The 20,267-nt window shown below is 26.7% G+C and overlaps 2 protein-coding genes across 3 annotated transcripts; both read left to right on the plus strand.

Moving 5' to 3' along the window:
* The first annotated feature begins 10 nt into the window (after window positions 1–10).
* Window positions 11–20,056, plus strand: LOC126897508 (calmodulin-4-like). 2 transcript variants are annotated; one of them, XM_050671182.1, is made up of 9 exons: window positions 13,461–13,526; window positions 13,741–13,856; window positions 15,368–15,412; window positions 15,548–15,592; window positions 15,940–15,981; window positions 16,220–16,261; window positions 16,970–17,144; window positions 18,113–18,379; window positions 19,846–20,056. In XM_050671182.1, the coding sequence occupies exons 1-9, from the start codon at window positions 13,523–13,525 to the stop codon at window positions 19,875–19,877; spliced, it is 768 nt and encodes a 255-aa protein (XP_050527139.1). In that variant the 5' UTR covers window positions 13,461–13,522; the 3' UTR covers window positions 19,878–20,056. The 2 variants fall into 2 exon arrangements, with proteins under 2 accessions (XP_050527138.1, XP_050527139.1); XM_050671181.1 differs by lacking the exons at window positions 13,461–13,526; window positions 13,741–13,856 and adding an exon at window positions 11–220.
* LOC126897514 (uncharacterized) lies at window positions 2,681–11,834 on the plus strand. Its single transcript, XM_050671190.1, has 3 exons — window positions 2,681–2,882; window positions 10,172–10,438; window positions 11,637–11,834. Exons 1-3 carry the CDS (start codon window positions 2,855–2,857, stop codon window positions 11,672–11,674), a joined length of 333 nt encoding a protein of 110 aa, XP_050527147.1. The 5' UTR covers window positions 2,681–2,854; the 3' UTR covers window positions 11,675–11,834.
* Window positions 20,057–20,267: the final 211 nt, after the last annotated feature.

Below are 20,267 nucleotides of genomic sequence, written 5' to 3' on the forward strand. Positions count from 1 at the left end.
AGCTATTTTTCTGAAAAAATATTTTATTTACACACATTATATTCTTACTTCGTTAGTATAATTTTATATTGTAAAGCTTCTAAAAAGTACATTTTGAAAAATGCATTGTAAAAATATATTATTATTAATATGCATATGTATATGTATTACGTTATCATTGGCCGGGAAAAAAAGACGTGTCAAAAATGTAAAAGGCGGATCTTCATCAAAATCTGTTGAGGTAAAATGATTTTATAATTTTTTTTTTATAAACTATAACCCGTATAAAAGGTAATTTAAATTATAACACCATAAAAAAGCTTCAATAAATTTCATAACAATATAAAAAAATTATTTTCTCAAAATATATACATAGATTATTTAGAATTATACAATTAATCTTAGAGAATAACATCATTAAACATTTATAATTATATGTAATAATCACCGTTGGCTAAATCATTAAGAATATGTACAATATATATACAGGGTGGCCCACCACTCACTGACAACTTAAATAACTTTTGATCCAGTTAATACTTTCAGTTGATTTTTTTTTTAAATAATAGTTAGGTCCATAGCTATTCTCAATAATTAATTTTTTAATTGAAGCTTTTTTATGGTGTTATAATTTAAATTACCTTTTATACGGGTTATAGTTTATAAAAAAAAAATTATAAAATCATTTTACCTCAACAGATTTTGATGAAGATCCGCCTTTTACATTTTTGACACGTCTTTTTTTCCCGGCCAATGATAACGTAATACATATACATATGCATATTAATAATAATATATTTTTACAATGCATTTTTCAAAATGTACTTTTTAGAAGCTTTACAATATAAAATTATACTAACGAAGTAAGAATATAATGTGTGTAAATAAAATATTTTTTCAGAAAAATAGCTTTATATAGAATGATTTTTATTTGTTAATTTTTTTTAAATAATTTGACACTTATTAATTGTAAATTGTAAATGTTTTTATAACATTTACACAAATATTACTATTTTTATCAAAATAGCATTTAAGATGTAAATAAAATTAATATTTTTATATGCAACTTCAGAAATTATTGTTTTACAAAATACTATGTCCTCCATATAACACAAATCAATATGTTTTTTTAATATTTTAACATAAATGTCAAAATTTTTTACTTACTATTTTCAAAATAAAAATTATAATTTTTATTTTGTTTTAGAGAATGTATTAATTTTATGATTATAATACTGCCCCAGTCTACCCTTAAAATATATGAACAAAACCTCCTGATTTACTTAATTTTAAACATTTTTACACATATTAGTAATTAATATTAAATATGTACATAAATAAAAGGACATGTGTCTGTACTTAATGCATTACTACACCATTTATCTGACCTCCATGTTTTATACATTGAGAAATTATTGAGTACATTCTCGCAAAAGTTTCTTGGATAATTAGGTACATTAATCTTACAATAAGTGGCCGATCATAGTAACTCGAAGTTAGTTGGATTGAATTGGGTGTTAATAAAATATATGGATAATTAATAACATTCATTAAAAATAAATCAACTGATAGTTCTTAAACTATATATTAATAAATTCATTAAAATTTTCAAACTTAATAAAAAAAGGTAAATATTTATTTAAAAAAAAAGATAATTAATTTTATACTGAAAAATATTCTAAATCCAAATTAAATAAAAATTAATACTAAATGCAATATAGTGAGAATCTTTAGTATAGTGTCGCAGATAGGTTTTTATAGTCAAAAGATGGTAGTGTAGTGATCCCTTGAGTAACCTACTCTAACTCGAATTCTTTATTATGTCAAGAAAATCAATTTAAATATTTTTTAGTTTCATATATTTCTCGATTTATCTGTTTTTATTAAAATATGAAATTATCCTTTATAAAGGTAGAAATCTTCTTTTATTTAAATTGAAGTAGTATTTTTAGCTAGGTTTTAATAAAGTTAAAGTTGAATAGAATGTTTTTAAAAAGTTCTTTAGTCAACCTTTATTGTTGTTGACAAATTTGTAAAAATGAACCAAAAAAAATTTCAAATGATTTTTACCCAGGCCTATTTTTGGTTGAAAATTAAATTAAAAAGCGTAGTTAAATTGAAAATTAAAGCGTAGTTTTTGGGTAATTTGCTTATAACTCGTAAAAATAAACTCGCAGAAAAAATACATAATATAGAAATTGTAAATTTAAATATTTTTCGTATTTAACTACTAACAACTTTTTTGATAATTCCATTAGTCTGTCTAAAAATTTACAGAATATACAATTAATTTTCGATTGATCAAAATAGAAATATTTACAGTTTATTTGCATATTTGATGAACATTTAAAGTTGCTAAAATATATTTTCCTTTAAAAAACGTTTATAATTTTATTTTCTAGAACAAATTTTATGAGTAAAATGTCATANTATAATATTGTTAAAAATCCTTGATAAAGATTTTTTCTTTGAGTATTTAATTAATCAAGTAACCTTAAAATATAAATTCTATATAATTACTAAAATAGTTAACCAAAATTCTTATTTATTATATGTTTAACATCATTTTATCATACACTCATGGGTACCGATCTAATCTCAATAACTGCGCTCAAAACTATTCATGACTGAGGTGTACAAGTCTATATGGATTGTTATAATACATAACAATTTTTCATAGTTGTTTACCATTTTATTCATTTTTTAAAATAAAATTTTAATTTTTTAGAATGATATAACAAATGAGCAAATTGATTTACTGACTACTATTTATAATGGAGTAACTTCTAATGATACAAAAAAATTAACTGTTGACATTTTGAAAAACATTTTTAAATCTCTTGGTCAGAATAAAGATGATAAGGAATATGATGATATGATGGAATACCTTGACTCTGAAAATGGTAATTATAAAATTAGAGACATTAAAATAGATTTCAACTCGAACCATAAGTAGTCCTAAATTATTTTTTTGGGGAGGGAGAAATAAATTTTCTATCGTCATCAATTTGTCGGTATTTTGACAAGTTTTATTTTATTTTACCTAAATAAATTTACCGACTCTTCTTAATAAAGCTAATCTTGACACGTACTAAATGAAGACTTTTTGAAAGTTTTTGGAAATCATGTAAAAAAAGATGGTACAATACGAAATTAGAAGTGCAACTCAAGGTGTCATGGAAACAAACTTTATTTCTGGCAACCGCATATATTCGTTTAACATGTCGATACATTGTTCTTTAGGATTATTATAAGACGTGCATCTTAGGGGAACACAGTACAGTTTCAAACAAAAATAAATATTGCCCGTCACCTTGACGCAGTTGTTAAATACCCAGCACAGTGGGGTCGCGGCTTAGTGATAACGTGGGTAAAGTATAATGATATAGAACAGTGATAAAAATCACTACCATAAAAAACGCTTCAATGCAAATCTGTAGGTAGTGTTTAATTAAAAAAAATTTGTGGATTAGTCCAAAAGCTCTATGATTTGTTATTTTCTTATTAATATCCTGGTTACAAGTTTAATGATTTATAAATGTAATATATATATATATTTATATACATAATATAATACATACACTTTTCAAAAATGTATGCCTTATAAAGTTAAAAATCTAAAGAAGACTTTCATTAATTAACTTTGATGACCATTTTCACCGTGAAGACAAAATAAAGTTTAACATTTTTTTTCTGTAATAAAATATATTATATAAGCTTTAATTTAAGATATATACAAAATATCAACTTTCCGGAACACTTTAAACGTTAAGTTGTAATATTTTTGGAGATTCCCCCCATTTACCAAGAACGAGTGAAATTTTATCAATTTTTGTGCATTATGTCTCCGACTAGATACAATTTGTGATCTTTTGACGTATCGTTCAAAAAAATCAGTTCGGTGAGTGCTGAGAAAAAGTGGTAACAGATACAAATAAAACACATTGTAGTAAAATTAATACATTTTCAGCTTCGCATCGACGCTAAAAATTTAAAACTTATGATATGGAATAGATACATTCAAGATACTGACATATATATTTAAATGTTTATACATTTAACAGTATATACAGTTAATTTTTCAATGCTCAAGATTTATGTATATTATATTTCCTTTATTTTCATCTTCGATCCGTAGCTGATAACCAATTAGTTTTATTTTGCAATGTTAGCTTCGATGCGAATCTAACATATTTAATTAAAACTTCCATAACTTTTTTTAAAAAATGTTCATTGTATTGTAAATTATTGGAGTTGTTAGTTAAATCTGTCTCATTCTATAGAAGTGAGAACAATACCACACAATTGATCGTAAAATATTATATTTTATTTTTATTTTGTATTCATTTTTCAACAATAATATTAGCTAATTTATTAATGCTAATTTATTTATTTATTAAATGCTTATTAATGCGAAGCTGAGAAGGTATTGGTTTTACTAAGATGTGTATATTTTTTTTATTTTTTTTTTTTTTTGTGTCTGTTACCACTTTTCTCAGCTCTCACCGAACGGATTTCTTTCAACGATACGACAAAAGATTACAAATCGTATCCAGCCGAAGTCCTTACCCTTAAAAATTGAAAAAATTTCCCTCATTACCCGTAAATAGGGGAAACCTCCAAAAAAATTACAAATTTAAAAATCGCTAATTTTCGAAAATTTTTCAATTGTTTTTACTAAAAATTGCCGTAACTTTTTCAAAAATAAACATATCAATATAAATTTTTTTTCATAAATGCTTGATGTCTTTACCTATAATTTGGCATATATTTATTTTAAATCTAACCCTTTATCTGCCCACAGGGGGCGATTTAAAATGATAACTTTTTCACAAAAATTTACTTTTACACTTAACTTTTGTTAGTGTTCCGGAAGGTCTGACACTTTTATATATCTTCAATTAAAGTTTATGTTATATGCTTTAATATTAAAAAAAAAAATGTTGGACTTTATTTTGTTTTCACGGTGAAAATGGCTACCGAATGCTATTTTTGTGTGTAAATTCTCGATTTTATTTTTTTAATTTTTAACTCTAAAATGTTATAACTTATTGAAAAGTGTATGGATAAACAATTTTTTTTATAAGAAATAATATTTTTCCCTATAATAATATTTATATCCATTTTTCATTCAGGATATTAATTAGGAACTAGCAAATCATGTAGCTTTTGGAATTACTGTACATCACATACTGTCAGTATGTGTTTAGCGTTGATAATGGTAACATTATTTCTGAAATACGTATCCGCGACTTTTCATTAATTTTTTTGTGGCTTTGAGTTTAATATTTTTTATTTTTTTAAATTAATAATATTTTTAATATAGTTTTAATTTTACTTAATTAATTAGCCACAAGTGATCAATTTTTATTATATATATACGCGTAATAAGAAAAAAAAATTATAATAGTGAGTTCTTGAAGTGGCAGACTTGCGCATATGTTATTAAGGTAGCTGTGAAAACAGCTGTTTAATTTGTCGAGATTTTTTCCTTTATTGACTTCTGAAGCTAACTCATTTATTAATAATATATATGTGTACACACCACTACGATATACCATACAAAATAGTAAAATGCTTTAATAAGCGTACCAATTGTTTGCAATCTATTTAATGTACGCGCTATGAATTATATGGAATAAGCAAATATATGAATGAGAGCTAAACGGTGTAAACATGGGCGGATCTCTTAATAATGGGTTTTCCAATAAGAGGTGTTATTTTGATATTCAAAAAAAAATGTCATTTTTTAATATAAACGATCGGCTGTTTATTTCATTATAAAGAGGTATGCCGTTAATAGTGGAAAATAACATCAGGCAAATGACCATCACGACCACGCTTACAGGACAATATCCTTTGCATGAAATTTTTCATAACCAAATCGCAAAGTGGCTGCCATAAGTCCTCGATAGCCTCACGAATTCCATCTTTCAGGTCTTGAGTCAACGCTGGGCTGTTTGCGTAGACCTTCTCTTTCACGTGGCCCCAAAGAAAGAAGTCGCAAGATTTTAAATCACAAGATCTCGGTGGCCAATTTTGATCACCTCTTCGAGAGATAACACGGTCCAGAAACTTTTCACGTAAAATATCAATAGCTTCGTTGCTTCTGTGGCACGTGGTGCCATCTTGTTGAAAGTAAACGTTGTCCAGATCAATACCAGCCAATTCCGGCCATAAAAAATCATTAATCATCTCTCAATAGCGCAATCCATTCACCGTAACTGTTGCTCCAGCCTCATTTTCGGAAAATTAAGGTTCAATGACTCCAACGAACCATAAACCGCACCAAACAGTTACACATTGAGGATAGAGAGGCTTTTCAACAATAACTCTTCGGTTTTCTAAGTCTCATATGAGACAATTCTGCTTGTTGACGAAGCCACCGAGGTGGAAATGGGCCTCATCACTCAAAATAATTTTTCGATGGAATTCCGGATCATTTACATGCATTTCAACGACCCAATCAGCAAAGATACCACGTTGTTGATGATCGGCAGGCTTGAGTTCTTGTGTTAACTGGACTTTATAAGTCTTAAGACCCAAAAACCTTTATGCAAAATAAATGTTTGGCGAAATATCGAAGTTAGATGTTAAACGGCTGGCATTGTAATTGAATATAGTAAACTGTGTAATATTAAAATAAACTCTAAGAATGATTATGAATGCTTTTGTAATTAATTGCAAGATTGAGAAATGAAAAAAATTAATAAATAAATATATAATACAAAATACAAAAATATAATTTGACACGGTACCGTGTTTCCCTCAGCCGCACATCACGTTATCAACCTATATGAAAGTGTATCGGGATCTGAATCATAAGTGCACGGTGGNAAGTGTATGTACTTATGATCTGAATCATAAGTGCACGGTGGCCTAGTGGTAAGGTTTGTCTATACGACGCCTTGGGTCGCGGGTTCTAATCCCGTACCGTGCCTCTTTTTTTCACATGATTTCCGGTACACTTTCTATAACCGGCCGTCAATCCCCGGCGGCCGTGTTAAATTATGTATAATGATTGTTTTTAATGAAATGTCGATGTTCTAGCAGATGGAACTGATGGCACAAGTGATAGCGGTAGAGCAGGTCCGTTGCGCATATTCTTACATTTAGTCCCCGGCACAGTAAATGATGGTAAATCAGGCGCGCTCTTATTTCAATAGGAATTTGGTCGCAGTACATTCCGATCGGTGGCAAGGTAACCCCCGTATGTTATTTAATAGTAAAAAATCCGAAAGTTGGGAGATGCCAGATTCGAAGTCGTAGATAGAGGGTTTTTTACTATAGTTTGATTTTGTGAGAATAGTGAGTACTTTATTTGAATTTTTTCGTTATATGCAAAAGTAAGCCGAAACCCGATTGGAACTTACCGGTTTCTTGACGGACGACGCGAATTCCCGAGCAACCCACCTTGTCATTCTGCGGGGGTGGTCGAAGTCTGAACTGGTACAGTGGGCAAACACCGCACCGGGTTCTCCAAAGAACTTTTCGATTAGACTGCCCACCGTAGTCAGTTCAGTACCGTTCAATGTATATTGTTCTTGTGCCATGCTATTAAGGAAATTTTTTTTTCTTTAATATTATTGTAAATATATTTATGTCATAAATAATTAATCGATAGGGGATTCCGTTCTTACGCGCGTTAGTCGTGGGTTTGGTTCGCGTCTACATTTTCGCAAAATATATTTGCCTAAAATATAGTGGATTAAATATCCTAACAAAAATAATAGTATGAAAAAAAGTATTTTACTATCGTTAATTGTCGTCTCGAATTTAATATTTCTCTCAGCTATATCTATAACGTCAATCAAGTCGCCGAGTGGTTTTGAAAATTTGTCAAGCGCATTTAAATCAGGCTGAATCGGTTGAATCGCGGGTTTCTTAATAATCGAGGAATGTTTTATCTTGTTAATTTTATTAATAATCGATGAGTGTAACGAAATGTTAAATTGTGAGACAAAATCTACACGATAAGATTTTGTTTTGGAAGACCGTGACTGTAAAATGTCCGATGGAGTATGGAATTGACAACCTACGTCGATTGTCAAGATTCCGGTGGCGTTAATATCCGCGGTATATGTGTAAGTCTACATATTATCGAAATATATATTTGATCGGTTGACAAATAGATCCAGACGTTTTTTGTAATAAGTTTATTGTAAATTTGCGATTTGAAATGAAAATGTTTAATATTGCAGCTATCAGAAATTTTTGAAGTATTCGTTAAAATTTGAGTTTTGCAATTGTTTAATTTTCGTCTTTTGATTGTATCAGGAAATAAGTATATTGTTTAAACTTTGTTAGTGTTTTCGTTACGCACTATGTAATAATTTTCACGCCTATAATTATTGTAATTTCTAATGTTGTTGTTTCTATTTCTATTGTTGTATTATGTAAAATAAATAATAATATTTAAATTAATAGTAGAAGATAATATTGTCGGAATTAAGTTAATAACAAATATAATATGTAATAAAAAAAACCCAGCACAGGGGGATCGCAGCACAGTAGTGACGTGGCATAGTTGGATCAAGTATTATGATATCTGACAGTGATTAAAATCACTATCAAAAAAAACGCTTCGATGCAAATCTTTAGATAGTGTTTAATTTTAAAAAAATGGTGGATTATACCAAAAACAACATAATGTGCTAGTTCGTTATTAATATCCTGATTCAGATAAATTATGTCGAATAAAAAAGGGATTATTAAAAAATATTATTTCTCATAAAAAAATTATGTTGACCCATACACTTTTCAATAAGTTATAGCATTATAAAGTTAAAAATGTAATAATAAAATTGAGAATTTTCACACAATAATAGCATTCGGTAGCCATTTTTACCGTGAAGATAAAATAAAGTCCAAAATTTTTTTTTTGCATAATAAAGAACATTACATTAGCTTTAATTTAAGATATATATAAAAGTGTCAGACCTTCCGGAACATTTTCAAAAGTTAGTTGAAAAAGTTGTCATTTTAAATCCCCCCTTGTGGGCAGGTTAAGGGTTAAATTTATGAAAAAAATATACCAAATGAAAGGTATTGATATTATGCATCTATATAAAAAAAATTATATTGATTTATTCATTTTCGAAAAAGTTATGGCAGTTTTAAGTAAAAAAAATTGAAAAAATTTCGAAAATTAGCGATTTTTAAATTTGTAATTTTTTTGGAGGTTTTCCCCATTTACGGTGAACGAGAGAAAATTTTCAATTTTTAAGGGTAATGTCTTCGACTAGATACAATTTGTGATCTTTTGACGTATCATTGAAAGAAATCGGTTCGGTGAGAGCTGAGAAAAAGTGATAACAGACACAAAAAAAAAAAAGACACATCTTAGTAAAACCAATGCCTTCTCAGCTTCGCATCGAAGCTAAAAATGAGTAGCCGCGAGCGTGGTAAAATGTCGACTGCCTGTCGTTATATATTTATTTAATGAAGAAGAATATCATCGGTTTTGTTTACACCCGCGCGTCCCGCATACCCGTAGTTAGGTCGTAGGGACGTTTGTGCTGATCAGGCACTAGTGTGGTATTGAAATGCTAATGTTGGTAAAGGACGAATAATCTGTACGTTACACTACTATACCACGTTCACACTGTGCTGCGACCCCACTGTACTACCATTTATTATAATCGACTTACCCTTATGAGCGAGATCATCGTGGTGATTCGGCGGCCAGCCTGACCCTGTGGTGAGCGGCCAATTACTGATGGTGGTGATGATGAGGCAATAGGCCGGGTTGTTCCGTTCTACTAATGCCTTGTCCATAGTCGGACAAGAGATTTGAAATACATTAAAGTCGGGTTAAGGTCGAGATCACATAAACACTTCGAGACACTGACATAATAATTTCTTTTTCTTTATACGTTAGATTCCTCCTAACTGATTTTTTTTTAATGTTACGTTAAAATATCACAAAATGTATTCAGTGGATTCTATCCGCGCTACTCTTTTTAAAGGCTCATTTACTTTTGAAATAACTTTAAAAAACTGGACTGTTAGGTCAGACTATTTAAACGTCAACTATTCGTTTGTAAAATAATTTATCTCTTATATCTTATTTTGTATACTATATAAGCTATATATATATAATGTCTGTACAAACTTAATAGTACACTGTTGTATTTGATTATATTTATTTTTTTTATGTGTATGTAATTTAATCATTTTTGAATAATTATAGATGATCAAACAGGACTCGAGAAATTTTTGAGTTTATTTTCACCAAAGGGTCAAAAAGAAAACGAGACAACAATGTCCGAAAGTACTTCAAACGAAAAAGATATTTTTCATAAATTATCAAATGGAAAGTCTTACATCACTCTTAATGATATAAATAGCATTTCAAAATTTGTTAAGAATACAAAATTGTTAGGTTGTCCTAATAAATATATAGAAGCGTTTAAAAACATAGCAAGAAAAAAAGAAAAAAGCCGTATTACTTTTGAGGGTAATTTAAGAATACTAAATTTAAATAAGGGAACTTTTTTTGACAGTGAAACTATTTGATCTTCTTCTTTTTTCTCACCTTAATACCAACTGCGTTCCCAAATCATCTACGCTCACATAAGCCGTCTTCATATCGCATTTAATAACAAAGTATGGATATATAATGGATATTAAAGCTATACTATAAGCAATTAAAATTTATTGCTCCTATCATGATTTAAATGAATAATTATATTTATTGATGTACAATAACATAAAACATATTATAAATATATTTCTATAAAATTTATTTATAAGATATGAGANTTATTGATGAACAATAACATAAAACATATTATAAATATATTTCTATAAAATTTATTTATAAGATATGAGAGTACTAGATATAAACATTTTAGCATATTATGAGGGGAGAGGAATCAGAAGTTGTAAAAATACTTATAAAAATGAATTTTGAAGGAAGACCAAAAAAAAGTTGGAGGGATGTTATTGAATGCGTATGAGGACAGCTGATGTGAGCATAGATGATGTGGGAGATCGCGTCAAATGGAAGTTTAGGATAAGAGTGGCCAACCCAAAGTAATTGGGATTAAGGCGAGGAAAAATAAGAAGAATAAGAAGTATATACACTATAAATTTAACAACATCACGTAGCTAAAAAATAAATTGTATAAGGACCATAATTTTGAAAGATTGCCCTTTTTTTCGATAATAAAGAGAAATGTATTAAAATTGTATAATTAGTATCAAATCAATTAATGTTGATTTTTTTTAATATCACTTTATATTCAAATAACATATTAAAATTAGGACGAATTATTGCGAAAATTTTGTTGATAATACTTTAAATATTTTATTTTCTGACGATATGCTTTTTTTGAAAGTCAATAACCAAGGTTCTATGGGTCTTAAAAATCATATCACAAGTTTTTCTTTTAAATTCTTGATAATGTTCCAAAAAACCTACCTCCTTTGAACCTTCATTAAATTTTAGCTAATAAAATATACTTCAGGATAAAAATTGAAAAATTATTCTAAAACTCGATGATTAAGGATCATTATACATAGAATATCTATACTAATAGAGTTAAATAAATTTTAAGATTTTTTTAATACTGTATAATTAAAAAAAACAAATTCATTTTATTGGATCTTTACTATACTACGTTTGTTTTATTTATATTTATGTTATTTTTCAGATTTCCAAAATTTAATAAATTTGGAAAACGAAAACTGATGGTTATGTTAATATAGCCAAAGATATATTATTAAATATTTTTACTTTGTATCACAATCAATGAAATATATTTTATATATTACTTTTCAAATACTGTTTATCAAGTATATATTTGAATATAAGTTAAGATACAAATAAAGCAATTGCAAATATCTTTTTATTTTGTTTTTTTTTTCTTAGAAGTTACTTTTCAAAAAGTAATTAGATTATCCATTTTGTATTATCCGAGTCATATAAATGTACTTATAATATAAATGACAAAAAATGATCACACTTGGGCTCAGTTAGCTCATTCAATGAACCGTTTATTAAAAATATGAGCGGGAGTAAGAGCATTTAAGTCGGAGAGATCCGTCGATAATGTAGTAATTGAGCACAAGTTTAAAGAGGCTTCCATCCAACTAGACCAATGTTTATTTCTTCTAACGTTAAAGCAGCCTCATCAAATGATCTTTTGAGATAAGTTTTAACATATTTGACCGCACTTACCCACAGACTGCCAAATGCGAACTGCGGACAGAAATAAAATACCAACTTACTCCCATTGCAGTGACACAATTCTTTATGTTGTTTTCTTTTGAACAATACCGCTAGTCCTTTTTTATTTGTTGTTAGCTCCATCGAAGTTCGTTGCATTATTTTTATTACCGATAGCGATCTACTCCTCGACGACTTCCAAATCTTCTTAATGTACCAAAAATGATTCAGTGGCAAGATCACCCACCAGTTCAATACGGGTAGCCTTTGAGGAAAAGCAAACAAAAATACATTCATACACTTTTAGTTTATTCGCATTACGGCGCATACTACTCGTTATTAGCAACAGGCTCGCAAAATTGACACCACTCGCATAAAATTTACTTTAACCAGAACGCGTTATTTGTTATTCGAAGGCACTAGGGAAAACGGTAAATTCACTTAATTGACACGGCAACTATTAACACTTTAATTAAAACACTAATACATACGGAATGATAGGAATATGTTTGGAGGGTGAGCGGGAATATTAATAAATTAATAAAAATTATTTGTAAGCTGTCAGATTTATATTTATTTTATTATAACATTTTGTAATGTTGCGTATAACTATGACCAAAATTGCTTTAATAAAAATAATTTATTTCTGTACTATAATAAATAAATATTTACCCTTTTATATGAACGTTAATAATTTTCTATAAATTTTATTAACACCCAATTCATTCCAACTAATCTCGAGTTGCTGTGATCTGCCACTTATCGTAAAATAAATGTACCTAACTATGCAAGAAACCATTGCGAGAATGTACTTAATAATTTCTCAATGTATAAAACATGGAAGTCAAATAAATGGTGTAGTAATGCATTAAGTACAAACACATGTCCTTTTATTTATATACATATTTAATATTAATTAATAATATGTGTAAATATGTTTAAAATTAAGTAAATCAGCATGTTTTGTTCACATATTTTAAGGGTAGACTGGGGCAGTTTAATAATCATAAAATTAATACATTCTCTAAAATAAAATTATAATTATAATTTTTATTTTGAAAATAGTTAGTAAAAAATTTTGACAGTTATGTTAAAATATTTAAAAACATTTTGATTTATGTTATATGGAGGACATTAGTATTTTGTAAAAGAATAATTTATGTACTTTATGTAATATTTGTGTAAATGTTTTTTATAACATTTACAATTTACAATTTATAAGTGTCAAATTAGTTAAACAATATATACAAATAAAAATCATTCTATATAATTGCTATTACTCTGAAAAAATATTTTATTTACACACATTATATTCTTACTTCGTTAGTATAATTTTATATTGTAAAGCTTCTAAAAAGTACATTTTGAAAAATGCGTTGTAATAATATATTATTATTAATATGCATATATATATGTATAACGTTATCATTAGCCGGGAAAAAAAGACGTGTCAAAAATATAAAAGCCGGATCTTTATCAAAANGCATAACTTTTTTAAAAATGATCGAATCAATATCATTTTTTTTTTTTATAGATACCTTAAATATTGACCTATCATTTTATATATTTTTGTGAACATTTGACCCTTNGTTGTAATAATATATTATTATTAATATGCATATATATATGTATAACGTTATCATTAGCCGGGAAAAAAAGACGTGTCAAAAATATAAAAGCCGGATCTTTATCAAAATCTGTTGAGGTAAAATCATTTTATAATTTTTAGCATAGATGCGAAGCTGAGGAAGGTATTGGTTTTACTAAGATGTATTTTTTTTTTTTTAACTTCGATGCGAAGCTGAGAAGGTATTAATTTTACTATGATGTGTTTTTTTTTTATTTTTTTATTTTTTTATTTTTTTTTTTTTTTGTGTCTGTGAACGCCCAATCTCAGCTCTCGCTGGACCGATTTTGATGAACAATATGTCAAAAGATCACAAATCGTATCTAGTCGAAGTCATTACCCTCAAAAATTGAAAAAAATTCCCTCGTTCCCCGTAAACGGGGGAAATCTCCCAAAAAATTACAAATTTAAAAATCGCTAATTTTCGATATTTTTTCAATTTTTTTTACTTAAAATTGCCATAACATTTTTAAAAATGACCGAATCAATATCATTTTTTTTTTTTATAGATACCTTAAATATTGACCTATCATTTTATATATTTTTGTGAACATTTGACCCTTTAACAGCCCACAGGAAAGGGTTTCAAAATGGTAGCTTTTTTTACAAAAAATTAACTTTTTCAACTTAACTTTTGAAAATGTTCCGGAAGATCTGACACTTTTATATATCTTAAATTAAAGTTTAAGTAATATACTTTAATATTAAAAAAAAAATGTTGGACTTTATTTTGTTTTTACGGTGAAAATGGCTATCAAATGCTATTTTTGTGTGAAAATTCTCGATTTTATTTTTTTAATTTTTAACACTAAAATGCTATTACTTATTAAAAAGTGTATGGATCAACAATTTTTTTTATAAGAAATAATATTTTTTAATAATCTCTTTTTCATTCAGGATATTAATAAGAAAATAGCAAATCATGTAGCTTTTGGAATAATCCACCAATTTTTTAAAATTAAACGCTATCTAAAAATTTGCTTCAAAGCGTTTTTTTTTTTAAGTGATTTTAATTACTGTTATATATCATTGTAGTATGCCATGTCACCACTGTGCTTGGTTTTTTTTTTTTCATAAACTATAACNTAGTATGCCATGTCACCACTGTGCTTGGTTTTTTTTTTTTCATAAACTATAACCCGTATAAAAGGTAATTCAAATTATAACACCATAAAAAAGCTTCAATAAATTTCATAACAATGCAAAAAAAAATTTTCTTAAAATATATATAGATTGTTTAGAATTATACAATTAATCATAGAGAATAACATCATTAAACATTTATAATTATATATAATAAACACCGTCGGCTAAATCATTAGGAATATATACAATATATATATATTTTAACGGGTTACTATATAACACATTTCTAAATAATATAATTTAAAAAAATTTATCAAAAAAAAATGTTCATTGTATTGTAAATTATTGAAGTTGTTAGTTAAATCTGCCTCAATCTATATAAGTGAGAACGATACATAGTAACAAAACCACACAATTGATCGTAATTTATTATATTTTATTTCTATATTTTATTCAATTTTCAACAGTAATATTATACTTTGATATTACTCGTATATTTCTAGGTTGATCATAACAATGATGAAAAGTTGATAGAATCCATTAATAAAGTAAGATTACTCTAAACCTATTAAGTTTTATACTTTATTATTTTAATAACTTTTTACAATAAAATAAATTTTTAGTAGAATTTAGTTCCAGAAAACGAAGAATTGTTTTACTATTTCATAATCTTTTATGTTTAGGTCAATTTAAGTGGCGAAACCGACGAGAAGTCACCGTCTACAGAGGTAATGTATTGACACGGTACCGTGTCAGTATAAAATTCTGATTTAATAGACTTGTTACAATGTTGTCACTGGGATTAAGTAGTGATATTGTGTTTGTTTACTTAATAAAAACTTACATTCAGCAAATTAATATGATAAAAACATTTCCTTAATTCATTTTACCAAAAAATTTAAGAATTATTGACGCCTAGGTAGATTAATGTTTGGATGTAATATACTCTTTTCTAGATCAGTACATTTATTTTTATAGAAATATATACGTATATTAATTCATAAGAAAACATTAATTAATTATTTATGGTTTATGTGACTAAATATTAATAACAGAAATTTTGAAAATTTTATAGGAAGAGCATAATAAACCAAAAACACAACATACACTTCAAAAAGTAATACTATTAAAATAATTAATAATAAAATAATAATTTAAATAATTAAAATTTCGTTCAACAATAAATTTCTCTTATACAATTTTGAGAATAGTATTGGTTTTATTATTTATTTCTTGATTTATGAAAAATTAAACGTTTTTTAGACCTATAATTTAATTAAAAAATAAATGACCACTACTGATGTATTAATATAATGAATGAAAATAAAAAATATTAATAATGAATCATTCTATAGGAAGAGAATAATGTACCAGAAATACGATCAACACTTTCAAAGGTATTATTACACAGAATGGTTGAATTATTATTGACTAATAATTTTCTCCTAAATAAACAACGATTTTGAGAATACTTTTTTGGTTTTATTTGATATTGGTTATATATTGATTTATATATGATTAGATATTTTTAGATAAATAAATAAATTAAATAATAAATTTCTACAAATACAAATATACCATTAGAGTAAATATAAAACCCAGTACTTTGGAACAATTGTACAGAAAAAAACATAAAATTAAATAACTAAAAACAAAATATATTCAAATTCAATACGATTACTGTTAATCATTTTTAAGTTACTCCTTCAATTTGGATACGAAAGATGGTAAATTATATAACTGAATAAATCTACATGGTTTTGAAATAGGAAAAAACAAATATTTTACATATTTAATATAATACATGCATAATATTTTTAAAAATCCTTCATAAAGGTTTTTCCTATGAGTATTTTATTAATCAAGTAACCTTAAAATATAAATTCTATATAATTACTAAAATAGTTAACCAAAATTCTTATTTATTATATTTTTAACGTCATTTTATCATACACTCATTGGTACCGATCTAATCTCAATAACTGCGCACAAAACTATTCATGACTGAGGTGTACAAGTCTATATGGATTGTTATAATACATAACAATTTTTCATAGTTGTTTACCATTTTATTCATTTTTTAAAATAAAATTTTAATTTTTTAGAATGATATAACAAATGAGCAAATTGATTTACTGACTACTATTTATAATGGAGTAACTTCTAATGATACAAAAAAATTAACTGTTGACATTTTGAAAAACATTTTTAAATCTCTTGGTCAGAATAAAGATGATAAGGAATATGATGATATGATGGAATACCTTGACTCTGAAAATGGTAATCATAAAATTAGAGACATTAAAATAGATTTCAACTCAAACCATAAGTAGTCCTATATTATTTTTTTGGGGAGGGAGAAATAAATTTTCTATCGTCACCAATTTGTCGGTATTTTGACAAGTTTTATTTTTTTTACCAAAATAAATTTACCAACTCTTCTTAATAAAGCTAATCTTGACACGTACTAAATGAATATTTTTTGAAAGTTTTTGGAAATCATGTAAAAAAAGATGGTGTAATACGAAATTAAAAGCGCAACTCAAGGTGTCATTAAAACAAACTTTATTTCTGGCAACCGCATATTTTCGTTTAACATGTCGATACATTGTTCTTTAGGATTATTATAAGACGTGCAGCTTAGGGGAACACAGTATCGTTTCAAACAAATGCAATAAAAAATATTACATGCCTCCTTGACGCAGCTCGTGGTACGTCAATTAATGACATGGGATAGATACATTCAAGTTACTGACGTATATATTTAAATGTTTATACAGTTAATTTTTCAATGCACAAGTTTTATGTATATTATATCTCCTTAATTTTTAGCTTCGATCTGCATCTGATTAGCAGTTAGTTTTACTTTTCCATGTATTTTTCTATATACAGCTCTTCCTACTAATTGTTTGGAACGTTCTGTGAAAAAATAACAAAATGTATCTAGCCTAATCTATCAGTGCAACACTTTTTAAAGATTTTTTTTAGTCTAAGTAATAAAGGGAAATAGCCCCAAAAAATATCAAGGATGAATTATTTAATTTTCACTTTTTCTTGAAATAACTTTTAAAAAACTGGACAGTTAAGTCAGAATATTTGAATATCGATTATTTGTTAGTAAAATAATTCTTGTCATATCTTCTTACGTGAACTATATATATAATGTCTTTACAAAAGTACATGTTTATATTTGATTATATTTATTATATTTTATGTATGTATAATTGAATCACTTTGAATAATTATAGATGGTCAAACAGGACTCGAGAAATTCTTGAGTCTATTTTTACCAAAGAGTCAAAAAGAAAACGAGAAAGAAATGTCTACAAGTACTGCAGGCAATACTGAAATTTTTAATATTCTATCAAAAGGAAAGTCTTTCATCACTATTAATGATATAAATGACATTTCGAAATATTTTGACAAACACAAATTGTTAGATTATCCTAGTAATTATATAGAAGCGATTAAAAAAATAGCAAGAGAAAAAGAAAACAGCTGTATTACTATTGAGGGTAATTTAAGAATACTAAATTTAAATAAGGGAACTGTTTTTGTTAGTAATACTATTTGATCTTCTTCTTTTTTCTCACCTTAATACCAACTGCGTTCCCAAATCATCTACGCTCACATAACAATGTATGAATATATAATGGAATGCTAAAGCTATACTATAGGCAATTAAATTGTATTGCTCTTATAATGATTTAAATGAACACTAATATGTATATTTACAGGATAATTTTTTTATCATAAACCACTCAATTACTTACAGAATAAATATAATTTGAACATTTTTTTTTTTGGGGTATCTTTAGTTACACATTATTCTTGAACTATAAACTATGTAATTCTTTTTAAGTTCATCCCTTATGCCTTGTAAGGCTGTCTATTTTGTTTTTTTAAATGGGAACACGTATTTTGAATTTAATAAAATGTTTGAGTTATTAATATAACTTTATTCGTTTATTAGATATAAATAATAAATTCGAAAATTTGAAATATTAAATTTTATGTCCAATAAAAATATATTTATATTAAAAAATCAATTGACATATACTATTAAATAAAAACTCAACCATTTTATTAAATTCAAAATATTAGTTCGTATATAAAAAACAAACTTGACGACCTTACAAGGCATAAAGAATGAACTTAAAAAGTATTATTATTTCAGAAGAGGACGACAAAAAAAGAGTTGGAGGGATGTTATTGAATGCGTATGAGGACAGCTGATGTGAGCATAGATGATGTGGGAGATCGCGTCAAATGGAAGTTTAGGATAAGAGTGGCCAACCCAAAGTAATTGGGATTAAGGCGAGGAAAAATAAGAAGAATAAGAAGTATATACACTATAAATTTAACAACATCACGTAGCTAAAAAATAAATTGTATAAGGACCATAATTTTGAAAGATTGCCCTTTTTTTCGATAATAAAGAGAAATGTATTAAAATTGTATAATTAGTATCAAATCAATTAATGTTGATTTTTTTTAATATCACTTTATATTCAAATAACATATTAAAATTAGGACGAATTATTGCGAAAATTTTGTTGATAATACTTTAAATATTTTATTTTCTGACGATATGCTTTTTTTGAAAGTCAATAACCAAGGTTCTATGGGTCTTAAAAATCATATCACAAGTTTTTCTTTTAAATTCTTGATAATGTTCCAAAAAACCTACCTCCTTTGAACCTTCATTAAATTTTAGCTAATAAAATATACTTCAGGATAAAAATTGAAAAATCCAAATTCCAAATCTCTGTGATTAAGGGTCATTAAAGACAAAAATCGTACATTTTTGGTAAAAACAAACGATTTCAAAGTGTTTTGCATAGCAACAGAATATCTACACTATTTAGAGTTAAATCAATTTTAAGATTTTTTTAATACTGTACAATTAAAAAATAAAATTCATTTTATTGGATCCTTACTCTACTACGTTTGTTTTAGTTATATTTGTGTTATTTTTTAGAGTTTTTAAAATTAACAAAAAATGACGTTTAAGATAACGAAAAATGATGGTTATGTGTTGTAGCCAAAGATATATTATTTAAAGATATATATTATATAAATACTTTTACTTTGTATCACAATCAATGAAATATATTTTATATAATACTTTTCAAGTACTGTTTATCAAGTATATTTTTGAATATCTGTTAAATACAAATAAGTCAATTGCATATCTTTTTATTTTGTTTTTTTTTTTTAAAAGATCGAACTACTTTTTTTCAACTTTACCTAACAATATGTCAAAAGATCTAGTAGAAGCTGTCAGCATATTACTTTGAATTAATTCTCTTCAATTTATTTAATTAATATGATAAATAGTTAGATTTAATGGTTATAACGAAAACGTAATTTCAAAATTAGTCTATACACAAAAGTGGAATA

Source organism: Daktulosphaira vitifoliae, unplaced genomic scaffold (assembly GCF_025091365.1).
Source record: "Daktulosphaira vitifoliae isolate Bord-2020 unplaced genomic scaffold, ASM2509136v1 Scaffold_2, whole genome shotgun sequence".
In the NCBI taxonomy this organism is placed as follows: domain Eukaryota; kingdom Metazoa; phylum Arthropoda; class Insecta; order Hemiptera; family Phylloxeridae; genus Daktulosphaira; species Daktulosphaira vitifoliae.

Excerpts from the sequence above, each read along its gene's own strand:
- LOC126897508 (XM_050671181.1), top strand. The coding sequence starts at position 101 with ATGCATTGTAAAAATATATTATTATTAATATGCATATGTATATGTATT. Across the intron at positions 15,593-15,939 it reads AGAAGTCACCGTCTACAGAG|GAAGAGCATAATAAACCAAA; the intron begins GTAATGTATTGA and ends AAAATTTTATAG. Across the intron at positions 15,982-16,219 it reads CACAACATACACTTCAAAAA|GAAGAGAATAATGTACCAGA; the intron begins GTAATACTATTA and ends ATCATTCTATAG.
- LOC126897514 (XM_050671190.1), top strand. The coding sequence starts at position 2,855 with ATGATGGAATACCTTGACTCTGAAAATG. Across the intron at positions 2,883-10,171 it reads ATACCTTGACTCTGAAAATG|ATGATCAAACAGGACTCGAG; the intron begins GTAATTATAAAA and ends GAATAATTATAG. Across the intron at positions 10,439-11,636 it reads AAGCCGTATTACTTTTGAGG|ATTTCCAAAATTTAATAAAT; the intron begins GTAATTTAAGAA and ends GTTATTTTTCAG.